Source organism: Takifugu flavidus, chromosome 15, assembly GCF_003711565.1.
Source record: "Takifugu flavidus isolate HTHZ2018 chromosome 15, ASM371156v2, whole genome shotgun sequence".
Lineage (NCBI taxonomy): Eukaryota > Metazoa > Chordata > Actinopteri > Tetraodontiformes > Tetraodontidae > Takifugu > Takifugu flavidus.
The window spans coordinates 4,529,738-4,552,157 of NC_079534.1; the positions used below are offsets into that span (position 1 = coordinate 4,529,738).

Sequence of the window (22,420 nt, forward strand, 5' to 3'; positions counted from 1 at the left end):
AGCAAGGGTGACTGATCTTAAATACAGTCCCAGAAATGTTATAATCGTATTATTGTTTTAGTCAACGCGCTGATTTGACGTATGACCAATAATAAAGACTCTTATACGCGCAAGGACCAATCAGACATAGGGATGTAGCAAGGTCGTATTTCCGGTGTGGGCGTGGCTTTTGCTCAGCGAGATTGTGCAGATCTACATTGTGGATGGATGGGTTAATTTGCCCTTGATATGTTTGGTAAATCTCCCCTCTGCGCATGTGCGATATTATTCACGTGCACGACAACAGCCTCGCGGACGGCGTGGAAGGACGCTGAACCGGGGATGCGAGAGCTGAACAATGCGGCGCCTTGACCGAATGTGAATGACATGTTTAGCTTTTGTACCGGTGTTTTAGACGTATTCGAAGGACGTAGCGACGCGTCAGAACAATGTTTCGGCAGACGACGACCACGGCTCTCCAGAAACTTCGGCGCCTTGGGTAAAGTTCGCTGACAGCCGAGTTATCTTGCTTGTTTTCACCTAATCATGGCTCATGTTAGCCTCCAGCTAGCCAACATAGTTTAGCTTTATTAGCTGGTTGTAGCTGACTGTGTGTTGCCATAAGAACACGTTTGAACATCATATTTTGAATAATAGTCCTGCAGGATGTGATGCATGGTACTGCTAGTAAACATTCCCATTGCCTCCCAGGCCTGAGTGTCTAAATGTGTGTTTGATTTAAAATAAAACCCTCTCTCACTAGTTGAATCAAAATCTTATTTCTGTCTAGATTAAATGGCCGCCAGCACACTTGGAGGCTGAAAGGCACTTCAGCAAAGGAGAGGGCTCTTCAGTACCATCCCGGAGAGAAGATCCACGGTTTCACGGTGAAGGAGGTGGGAACGCCGCAGCACTTCCGATTCTGGAGGAATCCTGGTGTTTTATGTGAACCTGAGAGAAGAACTCGGGTCCGCTGTTTGGAACGTTGGTCTCTGTTGTCTTATCTCCAGGTCGTAGCTGTCCCTGATCTGTTTCTGACTGCTGTGAAGTTAAGGCACGATAAAACTGGAGCTCAGTACCTCCATGCAGCCAGAGATGACTCCAACAACCTCTTCAGGTAGACGCGGCTGCCATCAACCCTCTGGTTTGTCCCTTTGACTAATCTCTGCCTCATATGCTCCAGTGTCCAGTTCCGAACGACTCCCATGGACAGTACAGGCGTCCCACACATCCTGGAGCACACGGTGCTGTGTGGGTCCGCACGTTATCCCTGCAGGGACCCGTTTTTCAAGATGCTTAACAGGTCCCTGTCCACGTTCATGAATGCCTTCACAGGTACGGAGCGAGAACCTTCTCATTTAAACCGTCCCGAAAATAAAGGTTAAAGATTCAGTGTTTAGAAACGGGACTGGGCTGATGTGTGTTTTGTGTGTCTGAGCAGCCAGCGATTACACCATGTACCCCTTCTCAACACAAAACGGGAAGGACTTCCAGAACCTTCTGTCGGTTTATCTGGACGCAGTTTTCTTCCCGTGTTTACGAGAGCAGGATTTCAGGTGGGAAATGGGTCCGATGTGGCCTGAAGGGTTCCGTGACGCTGCCTTTGGGTTTATTTTGGATTTTGGTCTGTTCAGGCAGGAAGGCTGGCGGCTGGAAAATGAAAACCCCTCTGATGCCGACACCCCCCTCATCTTTAAAGGGGTGGTGTTTAATGAGATGAAGGGAGCTTTCGTAAGTCACCGCGCCGTTCTGAAGCGGCACTCTTTCCCTGTCGGTATCACAAATCGAGTTCTGATTTTATTCCTCTGAATTGATTTTTGCAGTCGGACAACGAGCGAGTTTATGCCCAGCACCTCCAGAACAAACTGTATCCGGACCATACCTACTCCGTGGTGTCGGGGGGGGAGCCTCTGGCCATCCCTGACCTGACCTGGGAGGAGCTGAGACAGTTTCACGCCACACATTATCACCCTAGCAACGCCAGGTAGACACACACACACACACACGCGCGTTAGGGTCAAACACACAATCTTTAAAAAGGGGACACGCTGAGTGGGTCCTGAACGTGTTCCCTAGATTCTTCACCTATGGTGATTTACCTCTGGAACAACATCTGAAGCAGATTGAGGAGGAAGCTCTGTCCAGGTTTGAATGCATCGACCCAAAGACGGAGGTCCCTGCTCAGCCGCGCTGGAGCTGCCCTGTAAGTTCATCTCATCTCAGTCAGGATGTGTCCCAACACCATTACAGTATTGACTGGGTACAGATGTTCCAGCTGTGACCAACTTAAAGAACCTTCCTGTGAAATCCTTGAATATCTTTGATCCACTTTCTGAATAAGTCGTCACATCCAGGTGTGCTGTAGTTAGGAGCACGTGTAATTACTCGTCTGTAGTTAAGGGAAACGCCTCCTCGTGCCTCCTCTTCCCTTCCTCTCCTCAGAGAGAGGACCATGTGACCTGCAGCCCCGACCCTCTGGCTCCGGACCCGACCAAGCAGAACACGCTGTGTGTGAGCTACCTGCTGGGAGAGTAAGGCGCCGCCGTCTCCTCTGGGTGGACCTGGCGTGCTCGGTGGTTTGGTAACACCTGGTTTCTCTGTGCAGCATCACTGACACGTTTGAAGGCTTCACTCTCAGCCTGCTGTCGTCTCTGATGATCTCGGGACCAAACTCGCCTTTTTACAAAGCTCTCATCGAGCCCAAGATCGGAACGGACTTCTCTTCTGTGGTGGGGTGTGTGCACGCCTATCACACCTGTCGGGGCCATCATTTAGTTCGTCACTTATGGGAATTCTACTGTTTTGAAACGTGTTTTTCCAGGTATGACGGCAGCACCAAAGAGGCCTCCTTCAGCATCGGACTGCAGGGCATCGCAGAGGAGGACACCGAGAGGGTGAAACACCTGATCAGCCAAACTATCGATGACATCATAGAGTACGCTCCAACGCTCCTCATGCTGACCTTTCTTAGCCCTTAAATAAGAGACCCACTGTCGCTGTGCTCCAAATATTTATTCCATGGTTTAGGTCAGAAAAAACAGCTAATTCTGTGGATGACGTGGCGGCTACAAACGCCAGACGTAGATCGGCTGAACAGGAATCAGCCCCTCTCTATTTGTTGTCACAGGAATGGATTTGAGGAGGAACAAATCGAGGCTCTGCTCCACAAGATAGAACTTCAGATGAAACACCAGTCCACAAACTTTGGTCTGTCTTTGGCCTCGGTGAGTTTATCTGATCTTTGCTCGCGTCATCAGGCTGCTTCTGTGTACGGAGCCCGGAGTGGCAGCATGTGTGAGGGCTCCCTGTATGTTCTAGTACATCGCGTCGTCGTGGAACCACGACGGCGACCCGGTGGAGCTGCTGCAGATCAACACCAGTGTTTTGGAGTTCAGACGGGCTTTGAAAGAAAACCCTGCTTTCCTGCAGGATAAAGTCAGGCACTACTTTAAGGTGAGTGAACCGGTCAGGGCAGAGGTCAGATCCATCAGTGCAGGGTGTCACCGTCCCCAGATTTGAGTTATTTGTTTGTTTAAAGGCTGTTGGCTCCTCACATGGCAGGAATAGTGTTAATGGAGTAGCGACGACACCAAGATCCATTTATCTGACTTCTTGTTAAGTGTTTGGGTTCAAAGGGCAGCGATAGACCTGTTGACACTGCTCATCACCTAATTTGGGCCTGTCTCTGCCTCCTCCAACCTTCCACCCTCCAGGAGAACACTCACAGATTGACCCTCTCCATGAAGCCAGATGAGGCCTACATGGAGAAGCAGGTGAAGGCTGAAGAGGAGAAACTTGGCGGAAAGGTCCAGGCTCTGACAGACGCCGACAGGAAGGAGATCTACGAGAAAGGTAGCAAAAACCTCACGGGCTTGAGTTTGACTTTTTTAATGTTTAAGGCTCCAAAGAGAGCAGCTCGTCGTGGATTTGAAGAGTTTGACCCTCTGCCAACAGCTGATGTTGCTTCTCTTGCAAAGGTCTGGAGCTGCTGGCTGCTCAGAGCCAAACTCAGGACGCTTCCTGTTTACCTGCACTTCAAGTATCCGACATCACCCCCACGATCCCCATCACGCCGGTCCAGATGGGCTCTGCTGGTAGGACGGCGCCGCTGCGGTCTGTGACGTGTCCTGGTTAAAGGCGTTGAGCAGATGTTCTGTCTCCTGTCCTGCAGCAGGAGTTCCCGTCCAGTACTGTGAGCAGCCCACCAACGGCCTGGTGTACTTCAGAGCCATGTGCAGCCTGAACACGCTGCCGGAGGACCTCAGGCTCTACGTCCCGCTCTTCTGCAGCGTCATTACCAAGTGAGTACCGCTGAACATGCTACGGCTGCGGCTGATCGCCCCCCCCCCACGTAGAACATCCCGCTTGTGTTTGTGGCCAGGATGGGCTGTGGGGCTCTGGACTACAGGCAGCAGGCCCAGCAGATGGAGCTGAGGACAGGAGGCATGTCTGTGTCCACCCAGGTCATCCCTGACTCCACCCAGCTGGACATGTTCGAGCAGGTCAGCCGTGTGTGTGTGTGTGTGTGTGTGTGTGTGTTGCTGATCTCCTCCGGGACGTTAAATGTTCATTAATCTACGTGTTGTCACCTTCAGGGCATCCTCCTGTCCTCCTCCTCCCTGGAGAGGAACCTCCCTCACATGTTCCAGCTGTGGAGCGACATTTTCAACAGGTGTGTCCTCAGACGCCAGCAGGAGACGCTCAGAGCTCGCCGTCTCACGTCTCACCTCCTGTCTCCTAGCCCCCGCCTCGAAGATGAGGAGCGGCTCCGAGTGCTGGTGATGATGGCCGCGCAGGAGTTGGCCAACGGCATCTCCTACTCCGGTCACGTGTACGCCATGACCCGCGCAGGCCGCCACCTGACCCCGGCAGGAGACCTGCAGGAGGTCTTTGGGGGGATTGAGCAGGTGGGTGCTGGGCTCCTCGTGGCTCGCCGTCTGCCAGAATACGTTGGTGTTTGACGTTGCTCCTCACTGAACCAGGTGAAGTTCACGAAGAGAATCGCAGAGATGTCCGACCTGACCCAGGTGATCCGGATTCTGCCCAGGATCAAAAAGCACCTCTTCAACCCCGAGAACATGAGGTCGGCCCAGAGCCGTGAACGCGCCTGCGTCAGTGTCGCGTGCGTCTTTTACCGGACGCGCTCGTCTGTTTCAGGTGTGCCGTCAACGCGACCCCGGAGAGGATGGGTGACGCAGCGGCGCAGCTGGAGAATTTCCTGGAGGCCGTTTCTAAAAACAGGAAGCAGCATAAAACCATCAGAAGTAACATAAATGAGGTAGAACAAGCTGTCAGTCAAGTGGCGTTGTTGTTTCTCTGCTTCATGTCTTCTTCTTTTTAATGTTCCTTCCTTGTAGAAACCGCTCGACCCTCTAAATGAGTCTGGACCAACCAGGAAACTCATCTCTGTCAGTCTGCTTCATTCTTTTCATTTGTCCTGAGATCATCTCAGAACTCCGACTAACCAGCCCTTCCCTTCCTCCGTCGCCTCTCAGGAGCTGAACTTCCACCCCTGTCAGATGAAAACCTTCTTTCAGATGCCTTTTCCCGTCAACTTCACTAGCAAGTGCATCCGCGCAGTACCGTTCTCCCACCAGGACTACGCCAGGTAACCGGGCCCTGATCCACCTGATCCACCTGATCCACATACACGTGATCCCCTGTTGAACTCGACGGCTCTTTATCCCAACAGTTTGTGTGTGTTGGCGAGAATGATGACTGCAAAGTTCCTGCATTGTGCGATCCGGGAGAAGGGCGGAGCCTATGGGGGCGGGGCCATGGTTGGCGGAGGGCTGTTCTCCTTTTACTCGTACAGGTGGGTTGGACCTCCTGGCGCACACACAGTTTTACCCCATTTAAGACTTTTAAGTTGGCAGAGTTTAAAAAAAGGAATCGTCCCATTAAAAATACCAGTGAGAAAGGTTGATTTCCCTCTGACAGGGACCCAAACTCGGTGCAGACCCTAAAAGTGTTTGGTGAAAGTGTGGACTGGGCCAAGTCGGGACAGTTCACCCAGCAGGATGTGGACGAGGCCAAACTGTCCGTCTTCTCGTCTGTCGACTCGCCTGTGGCCCCCGCAGACAAAGGTGACGTTTGTGTGGTTAAAGCCAGACGATTGCTCGTTTTAAAAGGACGGGGATCTTTGGTTGAAGGTGGTAAACCCCCCCCCCCCCCCCCCCCCCGTTGTTGTGTGTGTTTGTTGCAGGAATGAGTCGTTTCCTGAGTGGAGTCACGGACCAGATGAAGCAGCAACACAGAGAAAAACTCTTCGCCGTTAATCACAGAAACCTGGTGGAGGCAGCAGAAAGGTACAATGTGTTCTGTCCCGGGGACGCGCCTGTCCCGGGGACGCGCCTGTCCCGGGGACGCGCCTGTCCCTGTCCCGGGGTCGCGCCTGTCCCTGTCCCGGGGACGTGCCTGTCCCTGTCCCGGGGTCGCGCCTGTCCCTGTCCCGGGGACGTGCCTGTCCCTGTCCCGGGGCCGCGCCTGTCCCTCTGACGTCTGCTCTCCTGTCTGCAGGTACCTGGGTGTCGGCCAGCAGACGTGTGGCGTCGCCGTCCTGGGCCCAGAGAACGAAGACATTCAGAAAGATCCGTCCTGGATTATCAAATAATCCAATTTGAAGGTATTTTTGGATTAAAAAGACGCCTCGACATCATGGAAAATCTAGTCCGGGTCGAATTTTACTCCAGTTTGTTTCCTGAAGTACATTTCAGAGGTTTACAAACCACCAAGAGACAAATTCATGATTCAGGTTAGATTTAATATCATTTTCCAGCATGTTGAACCCTGAACGCCAGAGACTCGGTATAGATTCAGGATAATTGGACGTCTTCTCCCCTCGGTTATTAGCAGATCCTCCAGATCATCAACACCACGAACATGCAGCACTTTGTTCCAAGCAATGATGGCACAGTAACAACAGCTTAACAATACTGACAACGACACTTATTTTCTCAGAGATGCGATTTTAACGCAGCTCATGAAGGCAACGGAACGAAAGCCGGAGTCGCTGCGCAGCCCTTTAAACTGTGCAACCTCAAAAACTGCATCCTTATGTCTGTCACACTTCCATTGATTGTTCATGGGCCAACTAACCAGTGACTAGCTTAGCATAAGGAGAGAGGAATCGGCTAACCGCGTACCCATAATCTCGTCATTTTTCCCTTTAATTTTTGTTTCAGGCGAAACCAAATCTCTGAAAATTGAGCAGATGTTGGTGAAATCAGTTTACACAGTAAAAGCTTTTTTTTTTTGGCTCCACAACACGTCACGCTGCCGTCGCACAAAGTTAATGTTGCACACAAAGTTAATGTTGCACACAAAGTTAATGTTGCACACAACTTGTAGCCGTCCTCCGCACCGGCCCCACACAGGAAGTAGTGGAAAGCCACCACGTACGAAAGCCCAGGATGGATCACAGCGGCAGAGACAAGGTTACGACACAGAGCAGGACACACAACCAGAGCGACTCGACAACCGAGGCGTGAAGCTTCTGCCATAAACACTCAGCAGCGTTACTGTGGTTCAAAGTGCTTAAATCTATCAGCCACCGTCGGCTCGCTGTGCTACAATCCCCTAAATATTTAAATAAGCTACACTTTCACTTTAAATACTCTTATATTACTAATAATATCATGGGAGCGAGAACACAACCTCAGCTCTGCTTCTGTGCAACAACATTCTGGCAAGTTTCTTCTGTCATTTCCTAAAATAAAGATTCTTTTCTGACTAATCTGTAACATCTAATGATCTGCAGCTGGTTCGGGGACACTGGCGCTGTCGGGGGGGGGGGGAGCTCCTCTTCAGATGGTGGCCTTGCTGTCTTTGGGTCGCACGTGCGCCACGTGTTCCAGCTGACCGGCGTCGGACACGTCGTAGCTCGTCTTGTACTTGGCCAGGATTTTCATCACGGGGCGGAGCTTCAGCCACCACTGGTCCCTGGGGACCCTGTGACTGAGGAGGAAAACAGGAAGTTGAAGACCGTTATTTCACACTCAGTATTTCAGATGCTTTGTCTTGTTGCTAGCAAAAATGTGTACGTGTAGCTCTAAATTAAAACTATTTGCAACACTCTTCCTGCATTGGTGGTTTTTTAAGCTCCGCCCACCCTCAACAGCACTATCGCTATATGGCTGCAATGATGACCATTGAACCAGGAGGTGGGTGGGCTGGCACTAGCTCAGACAGAAGGCTCCTGGTTCAAGACCCAGCACTGACAGAAGGACAGGACAGAGCACCTTGGGACACCCCAGCATGACCAGCGTCTCTCACTGCTCAGAGTGTGATGAAGTCACCCTGGAGGCTCTGCAGGTTCCCCCCCTTTAGGTGATTGAAGGTCCAGCCGGGATCTGTGTGTGTCACAACTGGGAAGCATCAACTGTGTGTCACAACAGGTGGACCCCAGCATGACCCCCATCATCCCAGAAGGTCCAGCTGTCGCTTTTTAAGCTGGAAGATGCTTAGGAAGATGGCTTAAAAAGCCACTAATGCAGGAAGAGTGTTGCAAATTGAGTTTTAATTTAGATCTACACATTTTTGCTAAAGACAAGATGAAGCATCTGAAATACTGAGTGTGAAGATGGGAGTCAAGATGTCCCAGTGCTGGTCTTGAACCAGGAACCTTCTGCTCACCAGCCCAGTGCCTAACTGTCTGAGCTACCAGTGTCTCACACAAACTCATCAGCTACTCTCATAATTATGGGAGAAACTCTCTTAATAACACAACTCCTGACAGCTCCAGTTAAAACAGTGTTTGCTTGGCGTGTGTTTTCATTTCCTACACAAAGTCCGTTTCGCCCCGGAGCTGCGACACGGGCTGGAACACCAGAGCTCGGCGGCGCATCCCCAGCAGGCACGCCGAGTCGTCCGAGTTGGCGAACACTCGTCCTGCACACAAAGCCGGCGTCAGTGAGGAGGCCCGGCGGCGCGGCCCAGCAGACGGCGACTCCTCTTACCGCCTTTGTAGCAGTCGGTCAGTTTCTGCGAGATCCACTGGATGGCTTTGGCAGCAATCTTGGTGCTGAAGTTCCTGTCGAACGGTGACGGCGCTCCTCCCTGCGAGGAGAACCGGCGTTTAAAAGGCACGTTTGAGAATATCCGTGGCGTGCGCGCACGTCTCCGACCTGCTGCATGTGGCCCAGGATGTTCTTCCTGCAGTCAAAGACGCCTCGGCCCTCCTCGCTGTACAGCTGGTAGATGAAGTCAGTGGTGAAGTTCTTGTTGCAGTTCTCGTTCCTGAAACACAAACGGCTCTAAAGGTCAAACCATCTGGCTCTACCTGAGTCTTTCACCTGGGGACAAATTACATTTAATCATGATTTATGTCCTAAACCCATGGTGCTTTTGACAAATGTGGACATAGAAGGACAGCTGATGGCAACTGAGAAGAGCCTCTTTGAAGAAGAGCGATGCACCTGCGTGAAGGTTATATTTCAGGTGAGGCTAATTTAGCATGCTATCAGGAATAGATAGAGATGGGCTGTGTGTGTCTCACCTGAGCACTAATCCTCTCTGTATGCTGGTCTTCATCTTCTCAGTCAGATGCTCCACGTTGGCCTGAGAAAACAAACCAGAAGTGATGTGATGAAACCAGTAACGCTCACCAGTTTATCTGCTGGACGGGTGCAGGGACACGTTTCAGCCACCAGATGGCGCCATTCAGCGTCTCACATGAGACGATAAAGTCTCGTCTCATCTCTTTAAACGAGATTAAATGAGACTTTTTAAACCTGTTTCTGCGTTGTCAGGGAGACAAATTAAATATTTACTATATTCTCTCCCTTTTAAAACTCTTTTTAAAAAATGTGTAACCGCGCCACCGTATTCAATAAGACTTGTCTCGATCCTGAACTGTGTTGGATCTGTCACTGATCCAGTTCATGGATCATTAATCAGAACCTGGATCACCTGTGGGCCCCTGGCACTGATCACATGGTTCAGGTAATCCCCAGGATATGAAGTGGTTGACAAGTGATTCTCTGACCTGAAGGTCTCGGATGTCAAACGGCTCCTCATGGATGTAGACGGTGTCCGCCCCCGCAGCCAGACCCCCTACAGTGGCCAGGTAACCGCAGTAGCCCCCCATGGTCTCGATGATGAAGACCCTCCTCTTGGTGCCGCTGGCCGACTGTTTGATGCGGTCACATGTCTGAATGAGAGTGTTGAGTAAATACAGGAGCACTCTGGAGAGAGGACCTCCTCAGGACCCCCCTCGGGGCCTCCTCAGGACCCCCTCAGGGCCTCCTCAGGACCTCCTCAGGAGTGAAGCCAAAACATGCGCCGCCATACAGTAGTTAAGCTCCTCCCCCTTAATGGGATCAAACGCTTCAAATAAAGTGCAGTTTCATAAAAATTCTAACCTGTTATGATATTAACTTAGTTTAATGTATTCAGTGAGTTCTGGTTCCCATTGATCTGGGATGTATGGGCGGGAACACGTTACCATGGCTACAAACCTTGGCTTCACTGAGATAAAGACGTGTCACCAGACGACCAAAATGGTCGAAGCAGAGCCGAGCGTTTAATTAATTAATTAACCTGACGTTGAGTATTTGATAAAGGTGGATGACTGGATTATTACTGGATTATGGTAAATCTGAAGATCCCACATTTAGCATCCTTATTTTAAAACATTTCTTGGCTGCTATAACAGATATTTGCTCTCACCACATCATCCAACTGGAGTTGTGATGAAACTACACAAGTGAAACTACACAGAACGCAACGCTCCGCTTCACGTGCATGCACATCGAGGCCTCTCGTGCACCTGTGTACTCACAGTTCTTGAGTCCTTTCAACTGATGATTCAAGAGGCCAAAATGAGTCAAAACATGAAGTAAAACGATCCGATTTGATTTTTTTGGGATCTTGAAACTCGATTGCCTCCTCGGCGAAGAGAGACGATAATGTTTTTCCTGCCTTACCTCCACGATGGCGTTGAGGGCCGTGTCGGCTCCCAGACTGAGGTCAGTACCCGGCACATTGTTACTTATGGTTGCAGGCAGCATGCACATCGGGATGCAGAGCTCCTCGTGGTGGGCCCGGGCCTCGATCAGCTGCAGCAGCGACTCAAAGGCCTGATGGTGGTGGCCGCAACACGTTAATACACCGCTAGGGGGCGCACAACACAGCTTTCTGCTCTTGTGTGGGAGACTACAGGCTGGTCCAGGATAGAGGCGGTGCCTTCGTTACCATAGCAACCGACAGATCTTATGTGGTCTGTTTTGGGGTTTTTTTTTGTTTGTTTTTTCTTCAGTCCAAATGATCTGTGACTCTATTAAAGCACAGTCATGTGTGACACGTGCGTGCGTGCTGCTGGTCGGCTCTCTCCAGGGGGGCGGAGGGTTTGGCTTCTCATGCTGACGTGTTGATGTGGGCGGTTACGCCCGGCTGACCGGAGATAGCGGCCCGGGTGGGGACTCCAGAGGCCGCGAGCGAAGCCTCCTTTTATGGACAAGAACTTGAGCGGAGTTTGTTTCTTTCATGCAGTCGGAGACGGGACGAGGACCTGACCTCAAGACAGCAGCGGGAGTGAGGCTAAAGCCGCGTTCAGGGGCAGGAGACTTCGCACGCCATGCAGACGGACGCTCCCGAAACATCAACGCTGAAAGGCAGAACACGTTCAGGCGGGACGCCCGTGCCGCTCTGCCCGGAGCGTGGCGGCGCCACATGCCACAGCACATCACTGCATGCCCGGCACTTACCTGGGAGCTTCGCTCTCCAGCTCGCCTCCAACAACAAACAGAAGGGAACCGGGAAGGGGGGGGGGGGGTCCTCAAATCCTAGTTTTACCTTCCTCACTTGGCTTATTAGGACAAATCACAGGACAAATCAGCATGAAAATATTGACATTTAAAGCTGGTGTGGGGCATAAAGCTCGAACCTTCCACTCCTTAAATGCTGTGAGGACACTCAAAAAGAAAATTCTATTTAAAAATATATACATTTGGGAAGCTTAACTTTATCAAGGATTCATTTGCTGTAAATCCACATGTTTGGAAGGGAACCTGCCCTAATTAAGACACTGACGAAGTCTAACGGGGGAGATTTTGAGGTCATTGAAGCCAGAAATTCTGCTTATTTTGCCTGAACCTGCATCAGCGCCTGTTGACGCCACGATGACACGGTGACCTCGTCTGTTTATGTGAAAGCAGATGATGGACGTGAAACTCCCACTGGACGTTTTACAGGAACCTTCTGATTGTGTAGAAACGAGCTGTGGATCAGCGGAGACCCCCCCCCCCCCTCCCCCCGTGTGCGGGTGTGTGGTCACACACACTCTGCAGCTGCACTTACATCAGTAATGGCATTCAGAGCCGTGTCTGAGCCAATGCTGAGGTCTGACCCGGGGACATTGTTGGACACGGTGGCGGGGACCATGACCATGGGCACGCAGAACTCGTCATATTTGTCCCGCGCAGACGAGAGTTCCAGTAATCCCATGTAGGCCTGCAGCGGCGAGAGCACGTTTCTCAGAGGTCGGTGACAGTAACAGACAGAGGTGATGAGGTGTGGGAGGAACATGAACAGGCCTCACGCTGACCAGGGAACAGTCACGGGGGGGAGGAGCCTGGGGGAGCAACAACAACTGAAGCGGCGGCATTTTACCAGCGAGGTTAGCGGGCGCATCGGAAGAAGCTGAAAGGGCTGTGATCTGACGTCTGAGCCTCCAGGACAAACTAAAGGAATGGATCCTGGTTAGGAGGGGGGGAACATTAAAGATATACTGCTGCTAAGAGGAAAGACTCCTCCCTTTCCTGTGTGCGGCGCATCGAGTTAATGGGAAATCCAAACAAAGCGAACTTGGCGTCAAGCCTGAAGTCAACATCCTAAAGCGAGTGTGGAAGAGCGGCTAGGGGAGACACTGGAGGGCGGGACACAGCGGTCTGCAGGGGGGGTCAGGGGGGGGGTGAGAAGCCAAGGAGAGAGCCAGACCAATCACGATGGACGGTGAAGGACAGAACAGGAGGTCGCAGCTCCACACACAGAGACAGAGAGAAGTCATGTTCAGACCAAGCTGGAAGAGTCAGGACACACGGTCACATCCATCATCATCATCATATTTCCTAGGTTACTGCGCGTGTCTACAATCGTTAGCGTTCATCGTTGTTATCACGCTGTTCTGCTGATAGGTTCAGATTCAGAAAATGGTGCCTTTATTTGGAATTTTGCATTTTTTGTTTTAGTTTTTAATCATTCTGATGTTTGACTCTGCAGCTTGTTCAGTTCAATATAAATAACATATAGAAAAGGAGCGATTACCTATAACAAGTGATTCTATACGGTTTATCATAAGGTTAAAAACAACAGCCAAAAAACAGGCTTTAAAAATCACTAAAATATGATTGTCATTTATCATTGGATCAAATATGCTGATAAAGTTCAAATGTAAAGAATCAATAATCTGGCAAACCTCGAATCCGCCGATAACAAGCAGCGCGTTGATGTTGTGGATCCTGAACTGGTTGGCGATCTCCTCCAGATGTTTGGCTGGAAGAGTTCTGCGCAGGAAACGTTCAGAACAATTAAACAGCGCCTAATTTCCTCTCAGTCTTCTCAGATGACACCACCCACCGTTTGGTGCCCAGCAGAGATCCACCTTGTCCAGTCCAGCCACCAACATCTCCCCACTTGATCTCCTTAATCTGGTTTAAAACAACATTTATTCATTAGAGCCCTTAATGGTGACGCCCCGAGGAGTCCAGCAGGAACCCTGGTTCCTCCATCTGGAGGACACGAACCTGTCCTCTGGACACGTACCTGTCCTTTGGACAGTCCCTCGAATCCATCGTTGACAGCAAACATTCTGTGGCCCTCTGCGATCCCCACCCTCACAGCTGAACGCACGGCGGCGTTCATGCCAGCGGCCGGGGCGCCCACGTTCAACACGGCGACGTTAAAGGAGCTCTGTGGGCGGCAAAGATCAACAGGAAGTCAAAGCGCCGCTCCACCGGCGCCGCGGGGCTCATTAGCAACGTCTCCAGCTAATTAGGACAAACACATGATTGCAGAGGTGAAACGAGTCACCGGGTTTGCCTCCGCGGCCTCGTATCAACGTCCGAGTCCGAACGCTCCGATCAGAAAAGCAGCGTTTTTCTCACGTGCAAGAAGCTTCATGCTGCTGAGCAAGTCGGGCCAGGCCCGGGACGTGCAGCCACAGAGGCTTCGTTGGAACAGAAGCAATGACGACGCTCAGCCTGAAGCTCTTCAGGATGTGTGAGGCCACAGGTGAGACAACAGCATGAAGACGCGTGGAGGGGGTCAAAGGTCAAAGTGGACAGACGCGAGACTGACGACGGAGAAATCTGAATCGGGCTCTTGTTCTTTTCCACCTGCCGGCTTAAAGCTCCTCAGGGACGATAAACAAGCCCAGAAATGTGGAGCTCAGAATCAGAACCGACTGACTCGGAGTGAAGAATGGCTAAAACTTCCCAGACTGGGATTTATCCATGTTCGGCCCAACTCCAATGTGGAGAAAAGGTGACGATCCGACCCTCCAGCGGTCAGAACGAAACATTAGCCGAGTTGGTCCGGCTGGTCCAGTACGTGGGTCCTCACTGGGACGTGTCTTGCCTGAGGCCTGTCCAGTTTGAGGTGGCAGCACAGACCATCTGACAGAGACCCCGAAGGTCTCCTGCACTTTAAACAAGGAGGACAGAGCATGATGCTGTTGCCGTAGGGTTACCATGGAAACAATCATGTTCTGTGCTGCCTAATATGTATTAATGAATTCTATGACTAACTGAAACATGCAATATTTACACCTGTGCCTGGTTACGCAAGGTCGGCACGCTAATGTCAAATGTGTGAGAGAGGCCGTCTGCTCTGTGACCTTCAGCCTCGTGACTCAGCACACACATCAGCTGCTCTTCGTCGCCCATCCTCATCCTCCCCCCCAGGACAGACAGAAAAAAACGAAGCGCTAGCATCTCACGAGGCACCCGAGCAGGAAGTACCTGATGGTACCGTGAAAACCTCAAACCTCAGTGCTGCTGCTGGAGACACACACGAGGAACCATCAACGCTCTGGTGTGGGGGGGGCGTTCGGATGGATGCCTGATGGGGACTTACGCTTGGAAGCTCAGAGTCGGTTTTCCGGAAGGACAGGAGTCTGTAGGTGATCAGGTTGTTTTCAAAACTCCTGCAGAAATGAGGGAAAAACCTTTAGCGTCAACCAAAGATCAAAGCAAAACCGAAGCAGCGTTTAAGTACCTGCCGCGCAGCCGCACCGCCTCCTCAAACTTCTTCTCATCCATGGCCTTCTGCACCTCCTGGGTCTGATGACACAACCAAGAGTTCCCTTCAAAATGCACCTTGCCTTTAATTTCCCCCTGCTGGTGTGTTGAGGTGCAGCAAGATTAAAGCCTTTTGGCATCATGAGGAAAATCAGGACGCCACGTGAACTGGATAGGAAAACTCTGGTGTCCGGGGCTCATTGAAGGCACCACGGTGTCATGTAAACATACATGACACATTTGTGACTTCAGACCTACAGAAACGTCTCCCACTGTAAATATTCCTGCTTATTTTGGAAACACCGCGGGGTCGCTCGCAGCCGTTTAGGCTCCGCCGGTCGGACGCCGCCCTTCAAAGGTCGCTTGTTTACCACAGTTGACCACACTCTTACCATCTGAACGCACTCCATGAGAGGCAGCCTCACAGCCTGGTTCCCGACCAGAGACACGACGCAGGCCGGGGTGGTCGCCGAGGCCTCCAGCAGCGCCAGCACCGCCTCCACGCCCATGCGGCTGGCCTGCAAGATGGAGAACAGGTGTTGCGTGATGATGGACAAAAGGGAGGGGGGGGTCATTTCAGCGTTATTTTTCAAAAGGCTGAGAAGTAATGAAGACATTTACCAGGATCCTGTCAAAGGCCGACGGAGTGCCGCCTCTCTGCACGTGGCCCAAGATGGTGACCCTGGTGTCGAATCCCAGACGGCTCACGACCAGCTGGAGAGGGAGCGAAGAGGGAAGATAGCGCGCTAAACATAGCAACTGAGCACAACCAATCGTTCTAAATGTATCTCATCACAACAACGCTGAAGCTGTTTTCCTTTTTGGTTGCTTAAATGAGGGATACATGGAGAGGTTAAGGACCAAACAGCCATGCAAACATTTCCTGTCACATTAGCGTCAGAAAGATTTACCAGAAAATGCTAATGACACTGGTGAAAATGGGAAATCCGAATCCATTCCGAAGGACAGACGACCTCAGTCTGCTTACTTACATCCTTGATGTAGTCAGGGGTGATGGCCTTGTTGTGGCAGTCGATGGCCCCCTCAGCCACAATAATAATGTTCAGCCTTTTCTTATCTGCACGGTTCTGAAAAGATACAGAAGCAGGACCGTGATGGGACCTTTAGCTAGTAGTGAGGAGAGAACTCAGCAGGTCTAATCACACCCTTTTACTGTGACCCACAGAGTGAAATCATTTCTCAGCTCCCATCAAACACATCCTGAACTCCTAAAAACTCTTCCTCTCCTCCCATTTTTGGGAAACTACCAAAACACTACTGCCCCCGGTGGCCACTCAGCAGTAGGACACAAACACGAGTCATCATGGGACGTTTGCACAGACATAGAGGTCAAAGGAGTCATTATGGGACGATGGAAAAAGCTGAGAAACATGGACACGCAGGCTCTGTGGCGCAATGGATAGCGCATTGGACTTCTAGTCAAGCACTTGAGAGGTGATTCAAAGGTTGTGGGTTCGAGTCCCACCAGAGTCGGCTTTTGCATCGAGGGTCAGATTGGTTTAAAAGTGATTCAAATGTCAGAATCAAGAGAGAGCTTCTCAATACATGCAACTAGCTTAGCTTGAAGATTTGGTCTGATACGGATGTTTTAACAAACATTTACCCCCGACAGTTTCTGGCACATGCTGTCCTGCCAGCCATCGTTAGGAGGCATTTCTGGGATAAAGACCCAGTCTGCCCCACAGGCCAGGGCACTGACGAGAGCCAGGTATCTGCAAATGACCACATAGTCTCCATTAGTGTTGACCTAAGATATTTTCTATTAAGAACGTGTTCATCCAAGTTGCTTGGACAACCGAAGCACAGCAGCACACCAAGAACACTAAAACAGGAAATGCCTACCCGCAATGTCTGCCCATCACCTCCAGCACAAAGGTCCTCTGGTGGCTACAAAGGAGGAAAATGAACAGTAGAGATGGAAGCGACTGTATGTTCCAACAGTGGACTTTATTTTGTCTCCTCACCTCTGAGCTGTGGTCATGATGGCGTCCACCACCTCAATGATCCGGTGCAGCGCAGAGTCGGTGCCAATGGTCATGTCGGTGCCGCAGAAGTCGTTGTCGATGGATCCGACCATGCCAACAATGTGGAGCTCTGAGTTCCTCTGAGCTTCTTCCTCATCGATCAGACCTGAAAGTCAACGTTAGATGGGGTGGAATCTATTCAAACGTGTCTCTATCTATCTGTTCTAATCTATCTAAAAACCTGCCTTTCTTGAGGAGCTCATCCAACAGGCCGCTCCACTCCTCGCGGAACAGGTTGGCGCCGGTCAGGCTGCCGTCTCCACCAATCACACACAGGTTGTTGATGCTGCGCTTGACCAGGTTGTGTGCCGCTTTCAGACGGCCCTCGCGGCTACGAAACTCTTTACAGCGGGCACTGCCGATGACTGTGCCACCCTGAGGAAACCACAGAACATTGACATTTTCTAAATGCATTTCTGCATTTAATTTAATTTATATGGTTTCCATGAGTTCAGGCTTCAGGTTTGTGTTCAAGTTTCGAGATTGTTCATTTTCCTGTGTTGTGTTGTTGACCATTAAACTCACCACTTGCAGCATGCTGGAGACACTCTCCCACGTGGCCTCTTTGATGTTGTTCCCACCATCAACCATCCCCTGGTAGCCCTGAGAGGAAGCAACTAAACTGTGGTGGCTGCGTCCAGGTACAAGCAAACATACACTCGATATCTACATAAAGCAACATCTTTCCAAATATCCGTGGATCCAGTTAACCTCCCAGTTTATAAAGGATAAAACTTGTATTCTTTCACGAATACATGGCGTAACCGGCTCTATGGCGCCCCCTATCATCCGTAAATTCTCGGTAATTTTTGGTGATGACAGCCATCACCTTCCCTATTAAATCTAAAAATTACCAAGAATTGAGGAATGTAGCCAATCAGCACCGACCAGTAACAAAGAATTGACCAATCAGGAGGCTCGGTGGGATCAGAAGCACGTGATCCAGAGCGTAGAAGACTGAAGAATCGCTTAAGAAATCATCATAACTCAGTCTCAGCACGTTCTACAAACTTTAAAAAACGGATTAGTTTGTCAGTATAAGCCTCTACTACCTCACCAACACCAGTTTTACAACATTAAATCAATTAGTAAATCTCTACTCTCGTACTCTTTTAGTACCACACAAAGCTTCATATTTAACTCGTCGTGTCTCCTACGTTTGACCAAATCACTTTTTAAAGTACCCTGGTATTATCAAACCTTCACGACGTTCTGTTGAAAACAGGTGGCTATTTATACCTAGTCTCATGTACGTATGACGTAACGGGCTCTGTGGCGCAATGGATAGCGCATTGGACTTCTAGTCAAGCACTTGAGAGGTGATTCAAAGGTTGTGGGTTCGAGTCCCACCAGAGTCGCTCCTTTTTATTCCGCAACAGTTTCATTTCTTTTTTACTATCGGCCATTTTGCATCAGTAAATTTAATTAATTGATTCATTTAAAAAATATATTGCATCTGAAGGGTAAAAAGTATTAAAGAGTAGCGCTCCTAAATAAAGAATATTTAGTTCTTACTTATCAAAGAGATCAAAGCCACACTGTCCATAAAATCTCTGATCACGTCTCGGTGGTCATTTGAGAAGAACGAGGCTGAGCCTGTGCCCTCTTATTCAATTACATCCTCACTGAGACCAGCTCGTCTCTCTCTGCCATCGCTCACGTCACAGTTAAACTATCCTCAGATGTCCAAAACAGACCAGGAAACAGCAGAATCAAAGAATTTCTGCTCTTATTTTTACTCTCTGACATAAAATCTGTGTTGTTGTACTGTTCTAATGAAGTTCCTTAACGATGGCTCGGTCCTCTGTTTACATTTTGACATTTACTGCCATGCTGTGATGACACAGTTATAAAGAGGAGGATCCATTGGGAGAAGAAACAATGTCTGCTGAGTCCCGTCTCACCTCGTGGATGAAGTAGACCTTCGCCCCCACGTAGATGCCCATCCGGACCACAGCCCGGACCGCCCCGTTCATACCTGCAGACAGTTACATCACGTCACATGACCGGTCGTCCAAATCAGAAAGACGGGAAACGGAGAAACTCTGAAAGAAGATTTTAATGTATCAGATGCACGTATGTCCTCTGACATGTCGCCCTGTGGCCCACAGCCCCCCCAGCAGCAGACTCACAGCTTCCAAACAGAACCATAGGCCCAAAAGAGAGAGAGGCGGGTCGAGTGAGCCAAAACAGCCTCCGCGGTCTGATGGAGCTTTTAGTGAAAGTAGGAAGAGGGTAAATCTGAGGCAATGTTATTGATTGATTATAAAAGGAAACACTGGAGGTCCGCCGGGCTTAGAGATGTCTGGTTTCGGTACTGGGAGCCCTGCTAAAACTTTAATGAGGGTTTATGTTGAGCTGCCGTGACAACTGAATGTGCCCGACTAGAATCAGCCAAATCCAGTCGTGGATCGGATGCTGATCGTGTGACACAAACGCGGCGATGCAGCAGGAAGCAGCCGGACCCTCTCTGCCACATACCTTTCTAATAAACATGCTTTTCACAAGCTGCCCCAGTTACTGCCCCTGCTCTGCATGACTGAACCCCGCTGGCACCCCCCTCCCCACCCCCCTGAACCTCAGAAACCCGCCTGAGCAGAAGAACGGGATGGTTGGTTTTCTCTAATCGATTGAACGAGGTTCCTGGCCGTGAACACCTTCGCACCAGGTTCCGTAAGAAGAGAGTCTGGGCAGATTCGTGCTTTCGGTCACTGCTGAGCACCAATGGGGGCTGATGGGAGGAGCTACTGTTGCTAAGAGACCAGGATGGTGCTGATTGGCTGAGGGGGATTCTCCATTATTATTATTATTACCATTATTTTAATATTATTGTACCAAATATGGTTTGACTTGAACAATCCGTTTGCGATGCGAACAGATCATAAATCTTACAGTAAAAAAAGTCACAGTTCGGCTGAAGAACTGCTACTTTTCAACTTTACATTCATCCAGAAAGTTTAATTTCCCCCCCCCCCATCCTGTCAGTGAGGGACCCCTTTAACATGTGGGACGCTGCAGGCCCGCAGGAGGATTGTTTACCGCTCAACTCCAACCACAGCCTATAGAAAAAAGAGGGTGAAGGAGACTTTTGAGGTTGTTGCCCGTGTTCACATCATTTTCACATCATTTCCTCTTCTGCGGCATCGCTGCATACCCGTTGATCATCACGTAGGCTTAGCGCTGCCTTTGCTGGCAGGATGCGGCAAGAGACACGCAAGCATACCGGAAACGAGGGCGGCAGGCCTTTCGGAATAAAAGCATCACGCGCAGACAGCGGCCGAGACCCTTTATTTTGAAAGTATTAACGGGAAATAGATTGTTTGGGTTCGTCTAACGTTACACTGATCCTCTTCTGACTAATTTTCCGTGATTCAAGATGAGTTTTTGTTTGGAGTAATGTTTCACCAGAATTAATTAAAAGACGAAAAAATACATGTTTTAAGCGTTAATAGCTAAATTGTACAGCAAGTCCGATCAGGGAGAAGGAAAATATAAAAACCCTCAATCACGCAAAGTAAAATAGAGACTAATAAAGAGTTGAAAAGACGCACTTTCATTATTTGTTCTGACTGATTAAAGAAAAAACTAGAGAAATCTAGTTAATTTGAGCAGCATGTCATGGACGCGCACAGGATTACATGCACACGTGTAGGCGACGCAGGTCTACGAATGCCAATTTTAGGTTGAATGCCAGGTTCGAGACAAAACCCCCGTTTCCCTCCAAGAGAAACCGGCGATGTGAAATATCCACTGATAATAATCACCTGTTATTTTATCATTCCATCGCCAATGTAAGTCTTTTAAATGCATTTTAAACGAAGAGGCGGAAAAAAGTTCTACAGGTCATGAATGCATCAGTACGGTGATAAGTCTTCACAGACAAGCTAAGTGCTTCGTCTATTATCGGACACGCTGTCGCGTTTCCTGGAAAATTCAGTCACGTAGATTCATTCACGTTGATTCAGTCACGTAGATTCAGCCACGTTTTGATCAAACAACCATCAACAGCTGGAAATGTCGGAATTCTGAACCAAAGGGAAGGAATTTCTATCAGGAAGGAAACTACATAACGTAGACTGAATCTGGTGAATGGCACATCCCTGAAATCCCCTCAGTTAATGTGAAATTAATAATCTGGTAGAAAATCCCCATAATGGGTTGAAAGATGTATGTTTGGACATTTAATGACAGGATTTTGGAATTCAGCTAATGAGCACGATTCTGTCCGATGATGGAACTCGGGGCGAGCATCGTTACCTTGGGCATCTCCTCCGCTGGTCAGAACCGCGATAGATTTACCAGCGCCGGAGAGATTCTCGAAGAATTTCCTGGAATCCTGTCGCGTTAGTAGCCCTGCTCCAGCCATGCCCGAGCCTGTGCGCTGTCACCTGCCGAAAATGAAAGTAAACGGATTAAGGGGAAGAGTGAGAGTCGGGAGGTGACAGCAGGAAGATACTGTAGCCGGGCCGCAGTGGTTACCGCCCTCACCACTACGGACACGCCCCCTCGAAGATCCTGCACGCAGAAAGATGCCGTGACACCCCCCAAAAAAGAGAAAACTGCTTCTCTTTCCGAGGTTTTTCAAAATAACTGTCGTTTCATGCCGTGTTTTCTCCACAAGCTCCTAAAATGTGCTCAGGCCCGGGTCTTGATGGACAGGTCAGCCCCCCAATGGGCGCGCACGTGCAGGAGACCCGTGCGCGCGTCCAGCAACGATTCATAAATCTAATGTCAAGTCTAAAAAGAGTGTTGCAACGGGAGGAAACGTTTGCTCCCGCGACACACAACGATAACATTATGAGAGGAATTCCGTGCGTGAACACGCACGCTGAACACACACAAATGTCAGCCAAAACCTTTGGAAACTTTTGTGTTTCCCGTGTTTGTTCACATCTATAAGCAGCAAATGTTGGGCTCGTGCATCCAATACTATATTAGGAATTACACAGAATCTGTGACCTTTTTTCAAGTTCGTGACGTTGCGCAATCGCCTGCATGTTGTAACCTTTATCTGCGTGTCTCCACACTTTGATAATAACGTTTTTATGACACAATGGTTGATCTGACAGTATTTCAGAATATTTTACCTGCGTGTTAAATGTGCGGGGCCACATAAAGGTCACCGGGAGCCCTGGAAAGAAATTCCACCCCTGAATTGTT

General features: G+C 49.9%; 2 protein-coding genes and 2 non-coding genes across 6 annotated transcripts; 3 read left to right on the plus strand and 1 right to left on the minus strand.

The window, feature by feature from the left end:
• The first annotated feature begins 211 nt into the window (after positions 1–211).
• On the plus strand, positions 212–8,055 carry pitrm1 (pitrilysin metallopeptidase 1). Of its 2 annotated transcripts, XM_057057767.1 has the most exons (28): positions 212–478; positions 770–875; positions 990–1,096; positions 1,163–1,314; positions 1,421–1,535; positions 1,614–1,710; positions 1,803–1,963; positions 2,056–2,182; positions 2,422–2,510; positions 2,585–2,713; positions 2,801–2,914; positions 3,107–3,203; positions 3,298–3,432; positions 3,693–3,831; positions 3,957–4,073; positions 4,151–4,280; positions 4,361–4,481; positions 4,575–4,651; positions 4,721–4,886; positions 4,962–5,062; positions 5,137–5,257; positions 5,337–5,387; positions 5,475–5,587; positions 5,672–5,794; positions 5,920–6,065; positions 6,185–6,287; positions 6,499–6,604; positions 7,739–8,055. In XM_057057767.1, the coding sequence occupies exons 1-27, from the start codon at positions 429–431 to the stop codon at positions 6,590–6,592; spliced, it is 3,081 nt and encodes a 1,026-aa protein (XP_056913747.1). In that variant the 5' UTR covers positions 212–428; the 3' UTR covers positions 6,593–6,604; positions 7,739–8,055. The 2 variants fall into 2 exon arrangements, with proteins under 2 accessions (XP_056913747.1, XP_056913748.1); XM_057057768.1 differs by lacking the exon at positions 5,337–5,387.
• Positions 6,722–21,740, minus strand: LOC130539436 (ATP-dependent 6-phosphofructokinase, platelet type-like). Of its 2 annotated transcripts, none has more exons than XM_057057770.1 (22): positions 21,518–21,740; positions 19,165–19,238; positions 17,786–17,863; positions 17,446–17,635; positions 17,201–17,366; positions 17,079–17,123; positions 16,840–16,948; positions 16,208–16,303; positions 15,837–15,929; positions 15,608–15,733; positions 15,193–15,257; positions 15,052–15,121; positions 13,741–13,887; positions 13,555–13,625; positions 13,394–13,481; positions 12,277–12,429; positions 9,965–10,129; positions 9,476–9,537; positions 9,105–9,216; positions 8,937–9,036; positions 8,763–8,868; positions 6,722–7,935 (listed from the first exon to the last, which is right to left on the minus strand). In XM_057057770.1, exons 1-22 carry the CDS (start codon positions 21,624–21,626, stop codon positions 7,785–7,787), a joined length of 2,376 nt encoding a protein of 791 aa, XP_056913750.1. In that variant the 5' UTR covers positions 21,627–21,740; the 3' UTR covers positions 6,722–7,784. The 2 variants fall into 2 exon arrangements, with proteins under 2 accessions (XP_056913750.1, XP_056913749.1); XM_057057769.1 differs by lacking the exon at positions 12,277–12,429 and adding an exon at positions 10,905–11,057 and having other exon boundaries at positions 21,518–21,739.
• trnar-ucu (transfer RNA arginine (anticodon UCU)) lies at positions 16,618–16,709 on the plus strand. Its single transcript is given in 2 exon segments — positions 16,618–16,654; positions 16,674–16,709. It is a non-coding gene; the product is annotated as a tRNA-Arg (tRNA).
• Positions 18,527–18,618, plus strand: trnar-ucu (transfer RNA arginine (anticodon UCU)). Its single transcript is given in 2 exon segments — positions 18,527–18,563; positions 18,583–18,618. It is a non-coding gene; the product is annotated as a tRNA-Arg (tRNA).
• Positions 21,741–22,420: the final 680 nt, after the last annotated feature.